The sequence below is a fragment of the Trichomycterus rosablanca genome, chromosome 7 (genome assembly GCF_030014385.1).
Source record: "Trichomycterus rosablanca isolate fTriRos1 chromosome 7, fTriRos1.hap1, whole genome shotgun sequence".
In the NCBI taxonomy this organism is placed as follows: Eukaryota; Metazoa; Chordata; class Actinopteri; order Siluriformes; family Trichomycteridae; genus Trichomycterus; species Trichomycterus rosablanca.
Window position 1 is genome coordinate 35,805,212 of NC_085994.1, and position 19,601 is coordinate 35,824,812.

General features: G+C 37.5%; 2 protein-coding genes across 2 annotated transcripts in view; one reads left to right on the forward strand and one right to left on the reverse strand.

Annotated features, from left to right (window-relative positions):
• Positions 1-19,601, forward strand: part of LOC134318408 (rho-related BTB domain-containing protein 2-like) — a 131,389-nt gene that overhangs the window by 19,091 nt on the left and 92,697 nt on the right. The window lies entirely within an intron of this gene.
• stc1 (stanniocalcin 1) lies at positions 6,835-18,251 on the reverse strand. Its single transcript, XM_062998652.1, has 4 exons — positions 18,131-18,251; positions 7,946-8,088; positions 7,498-7,709; positions 6,835-7,117 (listed from the first exon to the last, which is right to left on the reverse strand). Exons 1-4 carry the CDS (start codon positions 18,249-18,251, stop codon positions 6,835-6,837), a joined length of 759 nt encoding a protein of 252 aa, XP_062854722.1.

The following is a 19,601-nucleotide window of genomic DNA, read 5'->3' on the forward strand; positions in this document are numbered from 1 at the left end:
GGTTTTATATTCTTAGCTACTGTGAAAAGAAAAATCTGTTACAAACAAAATGGGAGAAGAAAATAAATATGATCGATGTAACCATATATTAGAAATAAATGACAATAATAAAAGAGAGATTTCAAGTTTTGAGAAAGTACCGTTTTGTTTAAAAGATGACTTTGAATAGACTCTTTGTTCTCACTTGAAATAAGAGAGCAACTGAGCAGTTTTTTGGTACGAATATAAATGCCAACCTTATTATGTTAAGCTAGCTTTCATTATTAGCCGACATTTAATTACATTGACATACATTGCAATTATTTTGACATACATTGATCTTTAAGCATAATTCAGATTCACTTTTTTAAAACTTACTTTAAATAGTTATACAGTGTTTAATACATTAGTTATTTAAGTTTTTCTTTGAATTTATTTAGTTCTAGTTGTTTTTTTTAAACAAGTATCTACAAGCAACCAATACAATAATAGTTACACTCTCTTTAACAAAATTAATCGCAGTGCATTTTTATTCAAACCAGTTTATCATAATTACTATTAGGAAAAAGTACTAATCTGTGCTTTTGGTTAATTTGGTGTCACTGGGTTGGTCCCCCCAGTACTAGATGTTCTGTCCCTTCAGTAATTCTTTTTTACTTGAAGGGGAAAGGAAATGTTTCTCCACTCCATTTAGGTCCCTAGTTGTCCGTAATCCCATCATCCCTGATCCACTTGCATTTAGACTCTAGAACTGGAGTTGAGAACACTATCCATTCAAATTAGTACATTTTTCTTGGACCAAATGTACAAATTAACAAGTACTTACTTTAAACAGAACAAAGTTATCTACAAGTTTCATCCAGAAATGTAACCAGAAATGTTACATGTAAGGACACAACAAACTCAAAGACGGCATGGGGCAGTTTTCTTGACTGGCTAACCATCTCTTGGGCTTATTATCATGAACCTGGTTGAAAGATGGTGCCATCACTAACATGAAGTCAGATGCACTACACCCAATTACAAATATATTAGGTACATAAACCTGACTTACACTCATTGACAAATGATCATTTTCTGTACCTGACAAAACACAGGTACAACAAGGCTATTAATCAGTATTTTAAAAAAGACATTCAGCTCTGACACACTAAAATTAAGTAGGATCACAGTGTTTCATACACCAACTAACTAAATAAATAAATACCACTGCAAATCAAATAGTCTTTTAATGTTTTTTAAAACAAATTTAAACAAACAATTTAAACAAAACCTGATGAAACAACTGAACAATGTTGTTTCTATGTGATGTATGAAATACTGTGACCTTACTCCTAATTCTCCATTACTGAAGAGTTTAGAGTAGACAGACAGAGTATAACATATACTGCTTTGATAATTAATCATTTAGAACTGAACAACATGTAGCATAATCAAGGTAGATTCATGTATACGCAGCATAAACAGCATGGCATGTGCAGGACAGACAGGTTTTATGCATGTAAAACATACCCTGTACAGTGCTGTTCAATAAAGCTTAATGTATTGTTTTTTGGGTCAGACCTTCCTTTTTTAATGGGATTTGATTAATCCTTAAAAGCTAACTAAATATGATGTGCTTTTTTAATTAGACAGCACGATATGCTGATGTTCAGAGGTGTTTGTTTTTGTAATAAATACATTTTAGTTAGACTAAACGTACCATCTGTGTGGGTGTTTTGCATCGCAATACCAGATTAAGACCTCAGTTACTCTTGTATACAATCAAATTGTAAATTTGGTTTAATATTCAACTGAATCTTTGTTAAAAAAAGTAATCGCCAATTAATGCAATAAAAAAGCAACTTCAATTTCTATACTAACATGATCCATATGTCCTGTGGTCAAAAATGAATATTGAAGGATTACAAGAAGACTAAAGCTAGTATCTGAGGAACTAAATAGAATAAATACGCTAGAAAGTGATCGAAAGGTCAACGAGTGTGAGTACAAGATAGATGTACTTAATAAATTGACAAGTCAGTGTCTATAAAGCATTTTAAATATTTCTTATATCGGCCCTGTATTCTCAAGTTAGCCTAACTGAAAGAAAAACTAAAACATAACACAGTGGGGTTAGAAAGAGGTCTAGCAGCAACTGTTTGGTACAGCATGTTTCTTGGTTGTTTTATAAACAGAGATCACCTTTAATCTCAAAATAAAAATGATGTGTGCTCTTGAACACACTGCACTGACACTTCACCCCTGCCTACTCGAGTAAACAAAAGCTAGAATGGTCTATTCATTCCATTAGAGCTGAACTTGCGTAAGGTAAATGAGTTATATAGAGAGCATATATAGACACCCTGCTGTGTCTTTAAATACATACACACACCACAAGTTCAATTAAAAGGGAAAATGAACTGAATGACATAGTCACTCTTAAAATAATAATAAAAAGACAGGTAGGAACAGTCAACAGTTTACATATACTTGTAGAGATTTTATCCTAAGAGAAAATTTGTCTGGATGGTCAAATGGAATCCAGAAACCACTGAAATCAGGTCTGCCATTAATTAAAAGCTGCTGGTACAATTTACACTTTATTTTGGCATTAGCTTTGGGGGTATAGTGGAAAATTTTTTGTCCATGTAATTAACAACAAACATAGGTTTTAAGGTCAGATTTTAAATTAAGAGCTTCTTTCTAGCACAACAGCCTTAAGCCCTTGCTAATATTAAGCTTGCTTTTCTGCGGTTAGTCTTTTCATGTCAAACAAGCACTATCGATATGGACTCACTAACTGCACCACCAAATCAATCATTTAGATTTAGAAAACCCACCATAAATTTTTGAAAACCAAAATCTGTACAAATATTTAGACAAAGAAATGTGTTTCAACAATGTGTTCCAACAACTAATCACTATTTCATAAAATCTCTGCCATTTTTCTTACAAATGTATGTAAACTTCAACTTTTGTCTTTTGTATAGGAAAGTTAAAAGCTCTTCTTTCCTATTTTGGTAGTTAAAATGTTTGCATTCATTATTTTGGTAAATCATTAGCATCATGAAGACCAATGATAAGTTGTCTTTTAGTGCCCACATACTTTCCAGTTGTGTACCTAGAATGCCCATACGGATTTACACTGTTTCTTTTAGACCACCACCATCAATAGTACAAATTCATGAGTGGCATTTGAATGCAGTATTAGTTAAATGACTGGGCTGTAATTATGTGAATTTTAGCTTGAAACCTTGATAGGGATTATTGCATAGTATTGTGATTGAATTTTGTGTGCACACATTATTTGGTTTAGAAAAAAAAACAGTCAAAGCCACTGCCAGTCTTAAATATATGGGGACAAAATGAAAAACAGTTATGATATAATGATAATGAAAAAGAAGAAGAATGTCATTACACTGGGCTACAATATGAAAAGAAAGTGCTACTGATAACACAATTAAGTCAATGAAACAGAAAATAACTTCTGGCAGCAATATATGTGATAAGGCCAATGATTTCAATAAAACATACCTAAATCAAAACAAAGGCAACGTTAACTCTGCATTCTGCCTTTACTTCTTTAGCCTAATTGATAGTTTAGTCTTAGTTGAAATGACACTTGAGTATAATAAAAATACACAATAACAATTCATAAAACTTAAATAATTTTAATATTATAAATGCATTTATAAAGCTGTAAGACATACGTTATACATTATAATGCTTGACATAAGCCTGAATAAATGCCACTATGCTTTGTAGTACTTTGTGGGTATCAGCTAGAGGAGAATTAGATAGTGGACAGGAGCTTAAATGACCATATTGCCAAAAAAGCTGAAAAGAATATGGTATGTAGTTCTAAAACCTAAAGTTTAGAACAATTTGAGAAACAACTCTTTAGTATTACACACAGTGGCAAAACTACTAGCGGTGCAAGAGGACAATTGCACAGGGACCCACAGTGAACAGGCCCACTAAACTCTTTTTTTATATTAATATGCAAATTTACACAAGAAAGCAAGTACAATACATTTTTCAGTCTATTAAAAGAAACAATTTTATAGTCCTATGCCAGGAATCACAAGTAATTATGTATGTCTTTTTACAGTTGAAAAATGCATTTATAAATATGCAGTGCAGGAAAATTATACCAAATAATCCAAGTCTTTTGTGGCAAGGGTTGCCTCACACCTTTCAGTTTTAATTTATACTTACTCCCTTTTGAAGCTGTTAAAAAGATCTCTACTCCTACATCCTGCATAAACAATTGAGAGAGTAATAGGCTTATCATAAAGATTTTATATTGCATAGTGTCAAGAGTGGCTCCGGGAAAACACTTTGCACTTTTCCACGCATGTTGAAATGTTTGCGTTATGGGTGTACTACATTATAAGGCCAAAAGTTCGTAGTCACTAAACACCTGAACACCACATGAAAAACATGAGCAGAAATATTGAGTTGATCCCTGTTTTCTGCTGTAACAGCCTTCGCTTATCTAGAAGGGATTTTGACCAGATTTTGTAACAGAACTGAGTTTAGGAACTGATGTTTGGCAATAAGGACCAGCTTGCATTTGGCACACCAGTTAGACCTCAAAAATGCTGGATGATGCAGATCAGTGAATTTCTTCCACACCAAACTTGACAAATTTTGCCATGCTGAGAAAGAAAATTGTATTTTCCAGAGCGTTTGCTGTCACAAAGTTGAGAGCACACATTTCTTTACAATTTCACTGTATGCTGTAGCACTGAATCTAAGAGGCCCAAACTATAGCATCATCTCCAAGCCATTACCTCTCCTCCACCAAAATTCATAGTTAACACTGTGGTATCCAGCTGTAGTTTGGCATTCACCAAACTTGCCTTTGTTTGTCAGAAATCCAGATAACAAATATGATTAACCATTACAGTGAATAAGTTTGTGTGGCCTGCCAGATGAGTTGTTGTTGCCTTTAGATCCCCCTTAACAATAATGAGACTTACAGTTGACCAGGCAACTCTAACAAGGAAGAAATTTAATAGACAGACTCATTAAAATGGTTTATCATTGAGAATCTCTGTAGTGATTGTGTGTATTTGGCCGAATCGTGTACTAAACAATGCTTAAACAAAATTTTATTATCCACCCATTACGTATGAAGTAAAACCAGCAGTGGTTTAAATTCTAAATGTCTCTAAATTTGTCCCGCACAGGCAGAATTATTTAAAGCTAAAATATATATTTAAGCAACAGTCTGTTATTGACCCTGCACAAATACATAGTAAATGGCAATGCTTGCAACACTGTTGTACTGTTAATCTGTTTAGTGGTCCCATACAACACTTGCAAAAGAGGACTCAAATGACCAACGTGTTCCCCCATGACCAGCACAGAGTCATTACATGGGTCTTCATTTAAAGTTTAGAGAGAAACTTTAAAGAAAAGGGGTTTGAAAATGCCATTGAACTTAAAGAAAAATAACACAAAATACCTTAAGCTGACAATACAGAATATCTACAGAAATGCAATGAAATAAATAATATAGTAGGAAAATAAATATGTATAATATGAATAAATCCAAAGGCTTAAAAAAACTTAGACATCTTGGTTTGCTTTGCAGCACTGTGTGCTTGACCCCTTCTCTGTATGTAATATTCACCAGGGAGCAAGTTGTTCATCTGTCCAATGTATCTGATGCTACCATTGTACACAAATACAAGGCTGTTTTAGGGCCACTGTTAAAAATATATTATAAATAACAAATGTGTTTAAAAAATAAAGTCGTAATATTTATGTGATAATGCAATAGAGTTCTAAAATTCAGTTTTGCATGTTAAAACGTAGTATTTGGTGAAGTTATACTTCAGTATTGGTTTCTTTCAGCACTACATAATTATAAGTATAATAGATTGTTCATATAAATACTTTAAAAGCTGTATTTATTATGAATATGATTGAAATGTTATTTTTAGGTTTGTTCTCATGTTCTTATGTTTCTGACAATATCTGAGATTTTTTTTTCTTAAAATATTATGACTTTATTCTTTACATTGTATATCTTAAATCTTTTTTAACAGTTGCCTTTAAGCGCTGTGGTACACATAGGCTAGCATTTTTTGGTATAAAAATAAGTATTCTTTTATATCTGTACTTATCTGTTATTTTAAATCTGTAGTATTACCTAAGTTACTGCACACAGGGTCAGTGAGATATGGCATCTCGAGTGAGTCTCAGTTTTTTGGTCTTTGAAAATAAATTCCTACACAAATATAGATTTTTTTCCAAAGATATCTTTCACCACTTAGCAGGTGAGCTTTCACAAAAAGGCTAGTGGCAATTTAAGATCTAGTGGCAATTGAACATTTAAAAATAGTCAAATATCTGTTAATAAATAAATAGTACACTCTCATATTTATAGCACATGCCAACTATTTCACATTAACAATAGATCCAGTATATACACACACATTTTCTTTGTTGTAACCTCACTAAGATATTTTTTCATATAAATGCTTTTATATTGATGCTATTGTTTTCTCTTTTTTTCTTTAGATACTTTAAGGAAAATAGTACATTTTTTTAATTATTTTAGATTTTGCACTGACTTTGTAAGGGAAAAGACCTTCTGTGCACTTAAGTCAATTCCTAACTATAAAGTTGGCTGGTAAACAAGTCTGAATTTCCCTCACATTTCAGACTTTTACGATGAACAAATCTGAAGCTTAACAGATAAACATTTGACATTCAAGCTATTTTTGTATAGGTGCATGCCTTTTTTCCAGTTCAACAGAATTAATGTATTCCTACATTGTGATCAGGAATGAACCACTAGTAATGTGTTTTCATCTTGCGAAATTGTGCACAACGTCTAAGTTTGGACCAGGTTTAGGGTTAAGAGCTGTTGTCCATGTTGCGTTTCTTGCTGAAGAGATGGGCTGCGTCCCTGTTGCGTAAATGAGGCTGGTTTTTGTGTGGGTGGGTACTGCCAGACCAGTGCCAGCCTCCACGTGTCTCTGTTCCGGTTGGGACGGCAGCAGACAGACAAGGTTTGCTCTGCAGAAGCTGGAAGAGCATGGCAACTTCAGGCCCTAACCGGGCTAGTAGATTCACCCTCAACATGTCGATAGTTGCTTCGTCACATTCCATTAAACTTTGTAGCAATTTCCCGTAAAACCTGACAGGAGACACATTAGCATAGTTAAAGGAAACATTAAGTTTGGTTCAAACGTCTTTCTGCACAGGCTTCTGAATCGTTTAGGTGGACATGAGGCAGTTCAGAAAAGTCATGGTTGTAATTAGTATGCCAAATTTGAACACAGTAGTGGTTTTGATAATATTATGACATGCCGTTCAGTACATACCTTGCAGCTAAACATGTAGCCTATAACTTTGGGACAGGCTGAGTTGGGCAGTAGTGTGGCCACAGGTATTGAAGCTTATTAGTTTATATTTTTCTCTTAATTGCCCATGCTGAATATGGTTATCTGTCTAGCCACAGCACAAAGACAATCAAACTAAAAGATATTAGCTTTTTGCAGCTGTCAGTGGACTTACTTGTTAGGAAAATGGCTGGGCAGTTGAGCCACCTCTGCAATGGCCTCTGGGTTTGACCTGGCCACAGTGCAGATGTCCAGTTTGCTATAGCACTCCTCCTGAACTTCCCAGATCATCCTCTGGAAAGTGGAACAGCGGCGAACTGTAAGAAAGGCCTTGGAGGTGATGCCGTTAGCAATGCACTTCAGGCTCTCCTTCACGAAGGCCTTGCCCTGGAAAATACACATGAAAATATTGGTGACTTTTAAGCGCTTTAACTTCATTGTCTTTTTCTTGCAGAAAAGCATGCTAGGCTAGCCAGCTAGCTGTGTAATTTCCTTGATGATAAACATAATAATAATTGTGTAATAGACATTGCTAAGTATATGAAATTTGGCACTGATACTGACAGGATACTGGCTGAAAAAACCTACAATGTGTAAATACAAACACACATTTTTATACAAACCTGAGTGTCAAATTTAGCAGCACTGTAGAGAAACGACTTGCAGATGTCATGCATTCCATCTGTGTCACATGTGGAGTTCTCAAGACAAGCAAAGGCACCACAGCCCACCTGGAGGGCACTATTCAAACATCGCGCCACATCCGCTGTAAAAAAGACAACAATTGTGGTATAAGATTTTTTTGTAGGCCTTCATGATGATCATAGTCACCCATAAACTGGTTTAAATTGCTTATGTGTGACCGTGATTAAAAGATTAGTTAAATCAAACACTAAGTGTACAATTCACAAAAATGAAACATATCTACAGTAGCACATAAATATGAAATATAATGTAATACATTATTCAATCTGCTGTTGGCATGTTAATCATAACAGTAATTTCTATAGGCATGCACAAGCAATGCTCCAAACAAAAGATCTGTCCACATCCAAGATGTTAGCTTTGTGGACAAACCTCAACCTGTGAATCAGTGACATTGAGAGTAACTCAATCCAGGTCATCACGCACTATCCACACACTCAAATAATGTTTTAAGCAGAGGTGTTTTTTATTTATGGTTATTCTTTTTTATTTATTAATTGAATAGAGAAGGGCTGATATTGTAACTGTTCTTACACTATATGGCCAAAAGTATTTGGACACCTGACCATGAGCTCATTGGACATCCCATTTCAAAAACAAATGGTATTAAAATAGAGTAACGTCTATGTGATCTTTTCAGCTATAACAACAGCCACTCTTCTGAGAAGGCTTCTCACAAGACTGAATGGGAATTTGTGTTCATTCAGTCAAAAGAGCATTTGTACGGCTGGGCACTGATGTTAATCAAAAAAGCCTGTTCAGTCCAAAACTGTTCAGTGAGGCTGAGGTCAGGGCTCTGTGCAGGCCACTGAAGTTTTTAAACCAAGCTTTTCTTCATGTCTTTATAGACCTTGATTTGTGCACAGTCATGCTAGAACAGGAAATAGTCTCCCCTCAACTGTTGCTGCAAAGTTGGGCGCATATAAATTCATTTATATTACTGATTTATTACATGTGTTATGTGTGGTGTGGCTTAAACACATGGATTGAAAAAATAGAAGGGGTGTTACATTTTAGGCAATCTGCAAACACTTCAATTCAAAGCGTTGATTGTGACAAACAGTTGGAGTTTGCGTGCCTTGCTTGATGACCCAACAGTGGCAATGGGAGAGTGGTAGGGTTTTAAACAGCAACCTTGCAGTCACTAGTCTAGTGCTTTAACATAAGTTGCTGATGCATAATCATTCTGTAAGGTAAACATAACTAATAAACGAGTAAACTAGTGTATGCATAGGTTGTAAAATCACATCACTAGAAACCGTAAATCTTAGATGGAACCCAATAAGTGAACATCAAAAAATATGTAGAAAGCAAAATGACACATGCACATTGTTAAAGAATAAGGATCAGGGAAACACATTTTATTAGTCCATCTCTGAATTTCCATCTGATTATTAAATGCCATTTTGTCAAGGTGAAAAAAAACATGAGTGAACTTGAGTCACTGCAGGTTTGCTATGATTAGTGATAATCTAATGTGAATTTCCATTCCTAAGGCCATTGCTAAGGCCAAGCTCAATTCTTTATGCACAGATTTCACATGACAAATAACAGCATTTTTGACAAGCCACTGGATACCTTAAATATAGAAGACTGGAGCACAATGTAGAATAATTATGAATAATTATATTATGCATTCCCAGCACAATCACTAGCAATTATGTGTTTTTTTAAATGTATTTATTTATTGTGCGTTTGTCACACACAGAGCTGCAAACACCAACTACAGGCCTGACTGGAGCTTTAAGGCCGCCTGGGTGCTGTGTGCCCTGCATTTGCCCCCATAAGGATAGAGTAGGGAGGGGTGGTTGGTTGTGAGGAGATGTGTGCCATACGGTATTGGGTTCTGCTGACTGTCGCTTTTGGCACAACACCCACTGCTTCCATTACGCTCACATATGACAAGACAATAATACTTAGCTCGCTGTGCCAAAACCACCTACAAGGCTCCAGTGCCAGGAACTATAAACACTTCAGTATACAGACTCACTCTGTGTATTGGGTCGCTGTGCCGCCCCACATTAAAGATGCCAGAAAGGAAAGAATATGAATAAGAATATGTGTTAACACTTCTGGCAAAAGGTAGACTACTGACAACCAAAAAGCCCCCATATGCATATTGAATGAATGCCTATTGTCCTATTGGGCGAGCTCTCAGATGAACTCTCCATAAAGGGCATTTCAATGTCTATGCTTTTGATTTATTAGCTCAAACTAGAGAGTTAGTAGTAAACTAAATAACCATCTGAATTAATTTTTTTAAATATCTGGCCTCACTAGAGGAGAGAAACTTTGCCAGACTTGTACGTAGCATTCAGTGCATTTTTCCCTCTGCATCTTGCCTCAGATGCCTCAAAGCTCAAGCTTCAGCCCATAAATTGGCTAGGTCCTGACTTTAGCTATTAGCAAGCAGCTGTGTATACAAGAGAGTGTGACTTTCATGTCCACAGCCAGAATCTTCTGCATCACTTTGGCCAGTTTGTGCTTTGGTTTTGATCTCAGTTTAAGTTTAATTAAATGGGTAACATACTCACTTAAAATACAAATAGGAAGAAGAAAAAAAGCTAATAAATAGTGATGGTGATGTGTAAAAATTTGCATTGTCGGTCTATTGCCCTCTCTCATTCGTCACATTCCAGATGCTTTTTATAGCAACAGTGATTCCTTCATCAGGGCTCACCCTCAACAAGAGATTATTTCTCTGGCGTCTAATGTATATCCAATGAAAAGTAACCAAAGCTAAGTTATTTTAAAAGTTGCTTCAGTTCTCACCAAAGTAAGTCTATCAAGACAAATAGTTTCAGTTTTCTTCAAGATTTTCTTGTTTTGTTTCTAGTTTTTAGGCCAAACTATTCACATTTGTGTCCAAAGGTGTGGCCAATTGATTGTCATTGATTTACTGTTCTCTGCATATTCACCACATATTCACACTCCTATTGACAAATAAAATCTAATAAAAAACATACATTTATAATGCAATTGCAAATAAAAAGTATAAGTATATACAAGAGTAAGTCTGTTTTTGGTCATTACATTTACATTTTCAGCACTTAGCAGACACTTTTATCCAAAGTGACTGACTGTGACTGTGACAGTATACTGGCTAAGTAATTAAAAGTTAATTGCCTTGCTCAGGGGCCCAACAGTGGCAACCTGGCAGTAATAGGGCTTGAACCAGCGACCTTCCGATTACTAGTCCAGTACCTTAACCGCTTGGCTACAACTGGTACTACTGGTATCATTAGTAGTAGTAAAATGAGTTAAATATTAAATGTGCTTTTTGCTTTGAAACACAGACTCAGACTTAGTTCCACTGCTTAGCTTAGCCGTCTTTGTTGGTGTGCACCAGCTCAAAGCACTTTGGGAGTATGACATAATCATTTGAGCTAAAAATTTTATGAAAGGATTATTTCAGATGTATACGTCCAAGCATGAACCAAGTCTTATTTTACTTGCTGGTCCTGTATTACGTCTCCAACATTAGTTTCAATGAAACTCTGTGACTAACCCTTCTGATGCATCAACACCCATGGTGAATGACGTTAGCATAGGGGATATTATCCCATCTTTAGACCCCCATGTGGAACCTTACAGGGAAAACCATTATGAACTAGATGGGCTCCCCAGATAAATCTCAGTGTAGACACACCAAGTGAATCACGAGTGTGAGCTGAGAATTACGGATCTGATACCTTATAGAGCTCTTATTGTATGATTGCAGAAATCCTGCAGTCTTGGTTGTTGGTATTATGACTAAGGAAACGTGAGTAAAACTGGGCTTACTCACACATAATGGGTGCGGGTGCCCTGATGAGTTGTGACAGATCAAGACTAATTTGAGCCTGTAGGGGGAAAAAATCAATAGACAATGAGTATTCTTGTCTTGGCACCCTGTCTCACTGTCATGTACTTGGCAAAACATTACAACAGTGTATTCTATCTACTTACTGAACACTGTGGTCAAGTTGGCAGGTGATATTACAGTTTTCTATCCAAACTTTAGCAATGATTTGTTGGAATGAGTGTTTTATACGCCAAACTTCCAGATCTTTTATTCGGATTTCACCAATCAGTGTTCATGACTTTAAATTAAACCCCATGACTTGGCAGACTCTCGTCAAAGACTTCATTCTTTACCACTTCACTTAAAATACTACCTGTAATAGTACAACCCACAGGATGATACTGATACCCATGTTTATGTTATGGGCTTTACTTATGCTCTATTATTAATGTCTCAGAATTATCATCTTTCAGCAGTAAGAAACCCAGGGACTGAATTGTGCCCTTTGCTCTGTCGTCTGCATGTGTTAACTGTGCAAAGGCGGTTTGCTCTATTTTAGCTTCGAGTGCTTACTGTAGCACCACTGTCTCTTTGTCTATAAAACACTGAGTCAGTACATGTCTCCCTTAGCAACTAAGTACAACAGGAAGTTATGCAAATACAAAGTGGAGCCCTCACAAAGGTTTTCCTGAGTAGAGACAGGGCTCAGCTGAATATCCCACACCACACACAGATCCGCAATTATTCAGCCTGGCAAGCTTCCCTCACTGCATAGTAATTACTTTTTCTATTTAATACGCGTCTAAACATCAAACTGAGAAACTTTTTGAAGACATCAGTTCAAAAGTGACCCTGGTTTATGTTTGCTGACTCATAGTCAGTGAAACCAACACTGTAAAAGAATGAGCCACTGTTGAGTCTTTTCTTGTATCTGTTGTTATTGAGAACTTAGTTGTAGACGGTGTCCATATGAATAGGAAGATTTTAAAATTGTAAAATTGTAGAAAGAATCGCCCCATCACCACAAACGGTGACATAAGCATGCCAACCCAGTAGGTGGCAATATGTCCTCATTTAATGTAAAACACCTGAAGGACACCACAGACATACGTACGCTTCGGTTTAAACACCTCTATGCAGCACATTGTGGCACCACTGCTCCAACACATACACAAAAACTAAGGACAGGTTCTGCCCCAATACCTGCACATATAGTAAAGACATGTTTACATGTTAGCAAAGGCTAAAAATGCTAAATTAGCAACCACAAAAACATAGCATGGTCATCTGCCTAGTCAGTATGTACACAGCAATAATGGCATGTGCTGAAGTTCATGTGCATTTCACCTTTCCACATGAAAACTATGAAATAGACGTTTCATAAATCTTCACCCAGAATGGTGGTTTGTTTCCAAAAGCTAAATATTGTAGTGTTAAGTGGCATAAAATAGCATTTTATTTGAATTTAATGCAAAAATGGGCATGGGAAAACACTTGTATCCAGTTTTGTTTGGACAGTGCCTCAGAATTGTAGGATCATGTAAGCCCTGCCTTACTTTGCCCAAATTACTGTTTGCTCATCACCTGTTGTTTCCTGTCGAGTACCCTTTTTAATCCCAGCTTGCCAAATTGAAGATTACCTTTGATGTTTTAAAATGTTGCTGTATATCAGAAGTGTGTTTAGATTAAACACAGACAACTATGCTACAATTATTTTTGAGTAGTTACTGTTCTATTGATCGAAAGGTTAAAGGTTTAAATCATACTGTCACCAAGCTGACACTGTTGGATCTAGAGCAGGCTTGGATGGAATCCTGTCTCAGTTTACAAGCTAGTTCGAATAGGAGACTTGTCCAGCTGCCTAAATTGTAAGTGCCACATCAGTGTTCTTGACATTGGTGGTTGCCCTCTAGAGCAAGGACACCTTAGTTCGAGTCTTGGTGGTATCACTGGCCGGGTTGGGCACTACACAGACACAGTTGGCTGTGTCTGAAAGAGGATGGAGTGTCACATTCTTGCTGCTGCAACAATGACTTCTACTGTCAGGTTGAGGTCTGACACTAGTGGTGAGCAAATATAGACACACGTTTTCAGTAGCTGTACATGTGCTGGGGAAGCAAAGGACGTTTGGAAAAAAGGTGACAAAAATACTGGCAACTTTGCTGAAGTCAACTCAGAGATAACAGCGATTTTAGAGAACAGGTTTAACCCAAACAGAGACCCAAAGACATGATACAATGCTATATTCAAACAAAAGCCTTTGCAGAAATAAATACATATTAACAATGATGACAAATGTTACATAGCTAGAAATTCAGAATATTATACCTATACTAAACAGTGTAAACATTTTCTTAATTGGGGTCAATTCCCTACTCCAGTCCTTGGGGATTTCCAGGAAGCTCCCTGGAGGCTTGAACCAATCATGATCACTCATTTAATCTCATGTATCCACGATTTTCCTGAACTTTGACCTTTCCCGTGATTCGTAGCTGAAGCCGGTTTTTGACTTCCGGTTACAGTGTTTACGTTCTGAACGACAGAAGTAGTGGTCATTCGTAACTGGTTTTTTTTAACATACATGGCCAAAAACGCTAGGTGGTTGAATAGTAAGTGTAGAGCGACTGTCTATGTATGCATTTTGTTAGACGAGTGCACTGTGTACCCTTATTCCCTCCTCTCGGTGTGTTGTTGGAACGCACCCTGCTCACTCGCATGTTCTGCGTCTCTGCAAGCTGATACTCCGAACAATAAAGCAGTTTTGTTTTAGTTAAAACGGAGTCCTTTCTTAATTCCTAGCACTTGACAGTAAGGACATTTTAAGAAGCTGTGGTGACCGTGTTCTGACAGTGCTCCACCCTTCCACGCTTACAGAGTGGGTAGATGACATGAGGTTAGCTATATTGATATAAGTGAACCATTTCGTCTTTTCCGAAGCTGTAGACGGTGAGGAGCTACAGAACTATAAAAGCACAGAGGCTTACATGCGTAGGAATTGCTGAAGGTAAACATCAGGCGTGGGTAATGCTGAGGGAGAGTGGAGTAGTCGAGACGGTGGGTTACTCGTGCATTGCAGGGTTAGGGAAGTTGTGGAAGGTAGGGATGAACCGAGGAACATTCTAATAGCTGTGAAACACTGGAAATAATAAACAATGTATCACGACTGATTTGTTGATTGTTTTTACTTCTACAACAGTGTATACTTATATTGGTTCATGAGTGGATGTAAAGCAGGAAAGGGGAGCTGAAGGGGCAGAATAAAACGCGTTGCGTTGTTTAATTTACTAAAACAATGAACTGGGAACAACAAACAGGGTATTTACACCCGTTCAGTATTCACTTGCACAAGCCGTGTCTGTCTGGGTGTCCGGATTTAAATGTTATTTGTCCAATTTCTGCAACGCTCTCTAAAATTTTGGACTATACAAAGTGAAACTGCATTATACGATATTATAAATTTTTTATTATTATTTAATTAATAAATATTATTATATTATTAATATAATTAATATGATTATTATTATATTATTATGGAATGTAACGCGTAAGGCGCAGCGCACGGACAATGTTTACAAATCCGCTGGTGTTCAAAGCACGAACTTTCCAATAACAGCTTCAATTTCTTTGAGTTGTTGTGGCACCCGAGAGCGACACACGTCGAGCCCGAGCTCATATTTGAACCATGCAGTCCTTACCAAAAGTAGTTTAGTAATGTTGTAGTTAGTACTACAGCAAATCTAACGCGACCGGAAACGAAAAACCGGCAAACGGAAATAGGGAGGTGTCATGGCAGCCCTCATTGTGTTGCCAGGAAAATCGTGGATATGCACTTGCAGGAAGGTATTAGTTATAAGGAGCAAAACCTTCATTAGTAATTCACATGTCTTTGACCCTAATCATGCAAGTTTCTCCAGACAAAGACCCATGAAGTCGCAAAACCTATTCCAGCCAGCTAGGGGAATGTACCACTGTTTTACCCAAAGTAAACACATTAGTGTACGTCTATTCCTTTTCTTGATTGGTGGTGTCCCCCTGCTAGTCCTTGGGAATTCCAAGAAACTTCACACTATCTCAGCTTAGGCCAGTTAATCCCATTCACTCTGTGTGCCTGACCTGGCCACCTTTAGCAAAGCCCACTCAAAGACACGCTGGCACAATATAATGCTAATCCTATGTAAAATCGCCAACACTTGGAGTAAAAAATGTTGCTGTAAAAAGCTTACTGGCAAATTTTGACATTTCCACTTCAATACCAAGTAGAGTAAACACATTAATGTCAGCATAATCATTCTCGAGATTAGAGGTATGTGAGGGCAGCTAGGTATAGGTGGGCATTTCCACCCTCACTTGAGTGCTCCTCTAGGTAAGCCAGGGAAGACATAGCTGTGCAGACAAGTATTGCATGTATCAAAGTAACAAAGTTAAAAAACTTTTAGGGTATGTTCTGCTATTGCAAGTAAGTCTTAAGTGTGTGGTGTTTGAATTTGGATGCACCCTAGCGCACATTCCAAACCGTGACATTCATCGCATGTGGATGTGTAGAAACTGGCTGCTGGATCATTCATGACATCAGAGCTCACTGACTAATCATTGAACACAAAGGCATCCTTAGACACTTTTAGGGATCCCATCCAGCATCTGTTTGGTTTGTTTGTATGACCCTCCCAAAGAGAAACTGCTATAGAATATATGTAGAACCTTGTAAATATTGGGCCAGTGATAGCTCAGTGGTTAAGGTACTGGACTAGTAAACAGAAGGTTGCCGGTTCAAGCCCCACCACCACCAAGTTGCCACTGTTGGGTCCCTGAGCAAGGCCCTTAACCCTCAATTGCTCATTGTGTAAGTAGCTTTGGATAAAAGCGTCTGCTAAATGCTGAAAATGTAAATGTAAATATGTCTCTAGAAAGAGTTTTTAAACCTTCATTGTTTAGAACATTTTTTAACTGTGGGTTGTCACAAGAAATGTTTAGGACTTTACAGAACCACTTCAAAGTGCAGAGATAGGGTTTCATAGTTCTTCTAGTAGAAATATGTAAAAGCTTCAACAAAACTCCAACAGAACACAATTTAAAGAACGATTTTAAGCATGTATTTAAACACTGGGAAATTGGTCCTGAAATGGTAAAAACAGTCAATGTTTTGTGTTTAGGCTGAGAATAAACATTACAGCCTTTACATTCACTGTCAATAGATAAAAGTTGCTAAAGAGTTTAAAGACAACTCATCACAATCCAATGGATCCTTTACAAAAACTTAAAAAAACAGACGACTTTGGTCTCAGCTAAGGTTAATGTTGATCACTTCACTATATAAAAGAGAAGGGATACACCACAGGTAAAAAGAGGAAAGCCACTGCTAACCAATAGTCATCAGTGCTTCTCTGACATCTACAAAAGGTGTCTGGGTGATTTTACAAGCCAAGAATCCAGTCAACATTGAACAGAACTGAACTGGGACTGGGACAGCTTGTCATTATTGTGGGGACAATAAATTCCATCCTTTTTCTTTGTCAAAGTCCTTAAAATACAGATGCTGCATTGGAAGGAAGCACCATCGATAGTTTTTACTATTCTGAACCTGGCAAGAGACCCCTGTTTAATGTCCTTTTTGTGTGCAGTCAAGCTAGACCTATTAATATGGGCACAGATAGGCACCAAATGCAGTAAATTAAAACCTTACAAGAAATTAGGACACCATGTCTCAACGTTAAATGGCATTATCAAACTTTCCACTCCAGTACAGAGCCAGGATGTATTTTCACCCAGAAAAAAAATAGGTTTAAAAAAAACCTAACAATAATGGTAAAAGAACTTAAATTCATGAAGAGGTGAGTTCCGAATCAATCACCATTCAAAGAAAACATTGAAAATCCCTTTTTAGAAGCTATCAGATAATGAGTATAGGAATTAACTGATTTGTTGAATTGTGCACAATAGTGTCACATGCTCACTGTTGCTCAATGCCGGTAGATGCCGGTATCTAGCATCTATAGCATGCATGCTACATCTGAACCCCCTGGCGCTGCTAAATCACTGATGAAGTTCAACCATTAAGCAATTAATGGACCACTAAGTGTCGGCTTCGAGCTTTGACTGAACGCTTTTGGCTAACTGATGCATAATTGCAAATAGATGTGTCTGAACTACAATTAATTTTGTATAAACTATATATGCAATTCCCTTTTCTCAATCTGGCAACCCTGACTGCATAAACCATAGCATGCATTGATAGAAATGATAGCCGATGCCTTATGACAGCCTTGAGATCGTGAATGTGCAGAAGAGCAAGCAGGAGAATGATGGGGATGCGGCTACTTGCCGGGGCTGTTGGCGGAGGCGCGCGCTCTCCGCGGCGAGTACGACTCGTTCACGTCCAGCTCGTGCGCCGATGCAACCAGCATCACCCCGAGCATCAGCAAAAGTCCGCTCCTTTTTGGCATCTCTCTGGGTTTCCTGAATTTACAGCCGGTGGTTTATTAGCAGTAAAGCTGTTTGGTCTCCTGTGCCTCCGTGCGGAATTGTGCAGATCTGCGCGGTATCAGCTGATTTATAGAAAATGCACGGGTGTATTCTAACAAATTCTTGATCTCCTCTAGGGTTGTGCAGATCTGTGCCGTGGCAGATGAAAATCGCTGACCAAATTCGTGTCGTGCAGCTCGCAATCATCAAGAAAGGCTATGTGTGAATGTGAATGTGTGTATGGAGATGTGTGTGTGTGTGTGTGTGTGTGTGTGTGCAGATCCTCTCCTCGTTCGCCAATTTTCTCATGTGCATGACAGGAGCGCAGGTCGCCCTTTATATAGCCATCATGCACGCGCATCACAGGTCCAATCAAAAGCCGGTATTAAAATGCACATCAGAAACTTTTGTCCTCTCCAACGTAGTTAAGCGACGCACCCTTCTCGTGTGTGTCATAAAGCCGTGGAAATCTAAAGCAGGATGCGATTGAGCTTTCCTGGTCTCTGGACTGGGTCGTAAAATCATCTCGTGCAAACGGTTTGTCGGTTTATTTCAGGCGTCAGTTGCAACCTGTGTTGTTTTAGTTAAAGTTCTTGTTGCATCCTCAGTTTGCATAAATCTAATTACTCCACAACTAAGCAGTGCATTTGCTAGATTAATCAATAATGGTTTAAGTATTGCATTGTCTTTAGATTAAATCATATATCATAAATCATATACATGTACAAAACAATCATGCAACCTATTTAAACTGCATGTGAATGGGTCGGTGCCATCCTTAAATAACACTTACATACAACATTGCTAATATGATACCTTCAGTTTAGTCACAACATAACATTGTGTTTACCTTCTATATCAACTTGTGGAAAAAAATTGGAGTTGTGTATCCTGTGGGTTTAATTACATTTACATTTTTGGCATTTAGCAGACGCCTTTTATCCAAAGCGACTTACATTACAGTTACAGTATAGTCTGAGCAATTGAGGGTTAAGGGCCTTGATCAAGGGCCCAACAGTGGCAAACTGGCAGTGGTGAGGCTTGAACCAGCGACCTTCTAATTACTAGTCCAGTACCTTAACCACTAGGCTACGACTTGCCCTACAACTTGGATCAACAGATTATGTTCTGACAACCCTTCTTGCTTTACAATGAGCAGACCTACACAAAAATACAATAGTAGTGCAAAACTTATGCGGTAAAGAGACCTAATGTAGTTGAAGGTGTGAAATAGAGTCCAGTTAAGTTAAATTAAAATATGGAAGTGTAAAAGCTTGGTTTAGAAGGGTGATGGCCCTTGGGAGGAAGCTGTCTGCAGCCTGGAGGTGGGA

What these genes read in the sequence shown, in the direction of transcription:
- stc1 (XM_062998652.1), bottom strand. Translation starts at nt 18,251, where the DNA reads ATGCCAAAAAGGAGCGGACTTTTGCTGATGCTCGGGGTGATGCTGGTT. An exon ending in CGCCTCCGCCAACAGCCCCG is followed by an intron (nt 8,089 to 18,130) that starts GCAAGTAGCCGC and finishes TCTTTTTTACAG; the next exon opens with CGGATGTGGCGCGATGTTTG. An exon ending in CTGCTAAATTTGACACTCAG is followed by an intron (nt 7,710 to 7,945) that starts GTTTGTATAAAA and finishes TGTATTTTCCAG; the next exon opens with GGCAAGGCCTTCGTGAAGGA.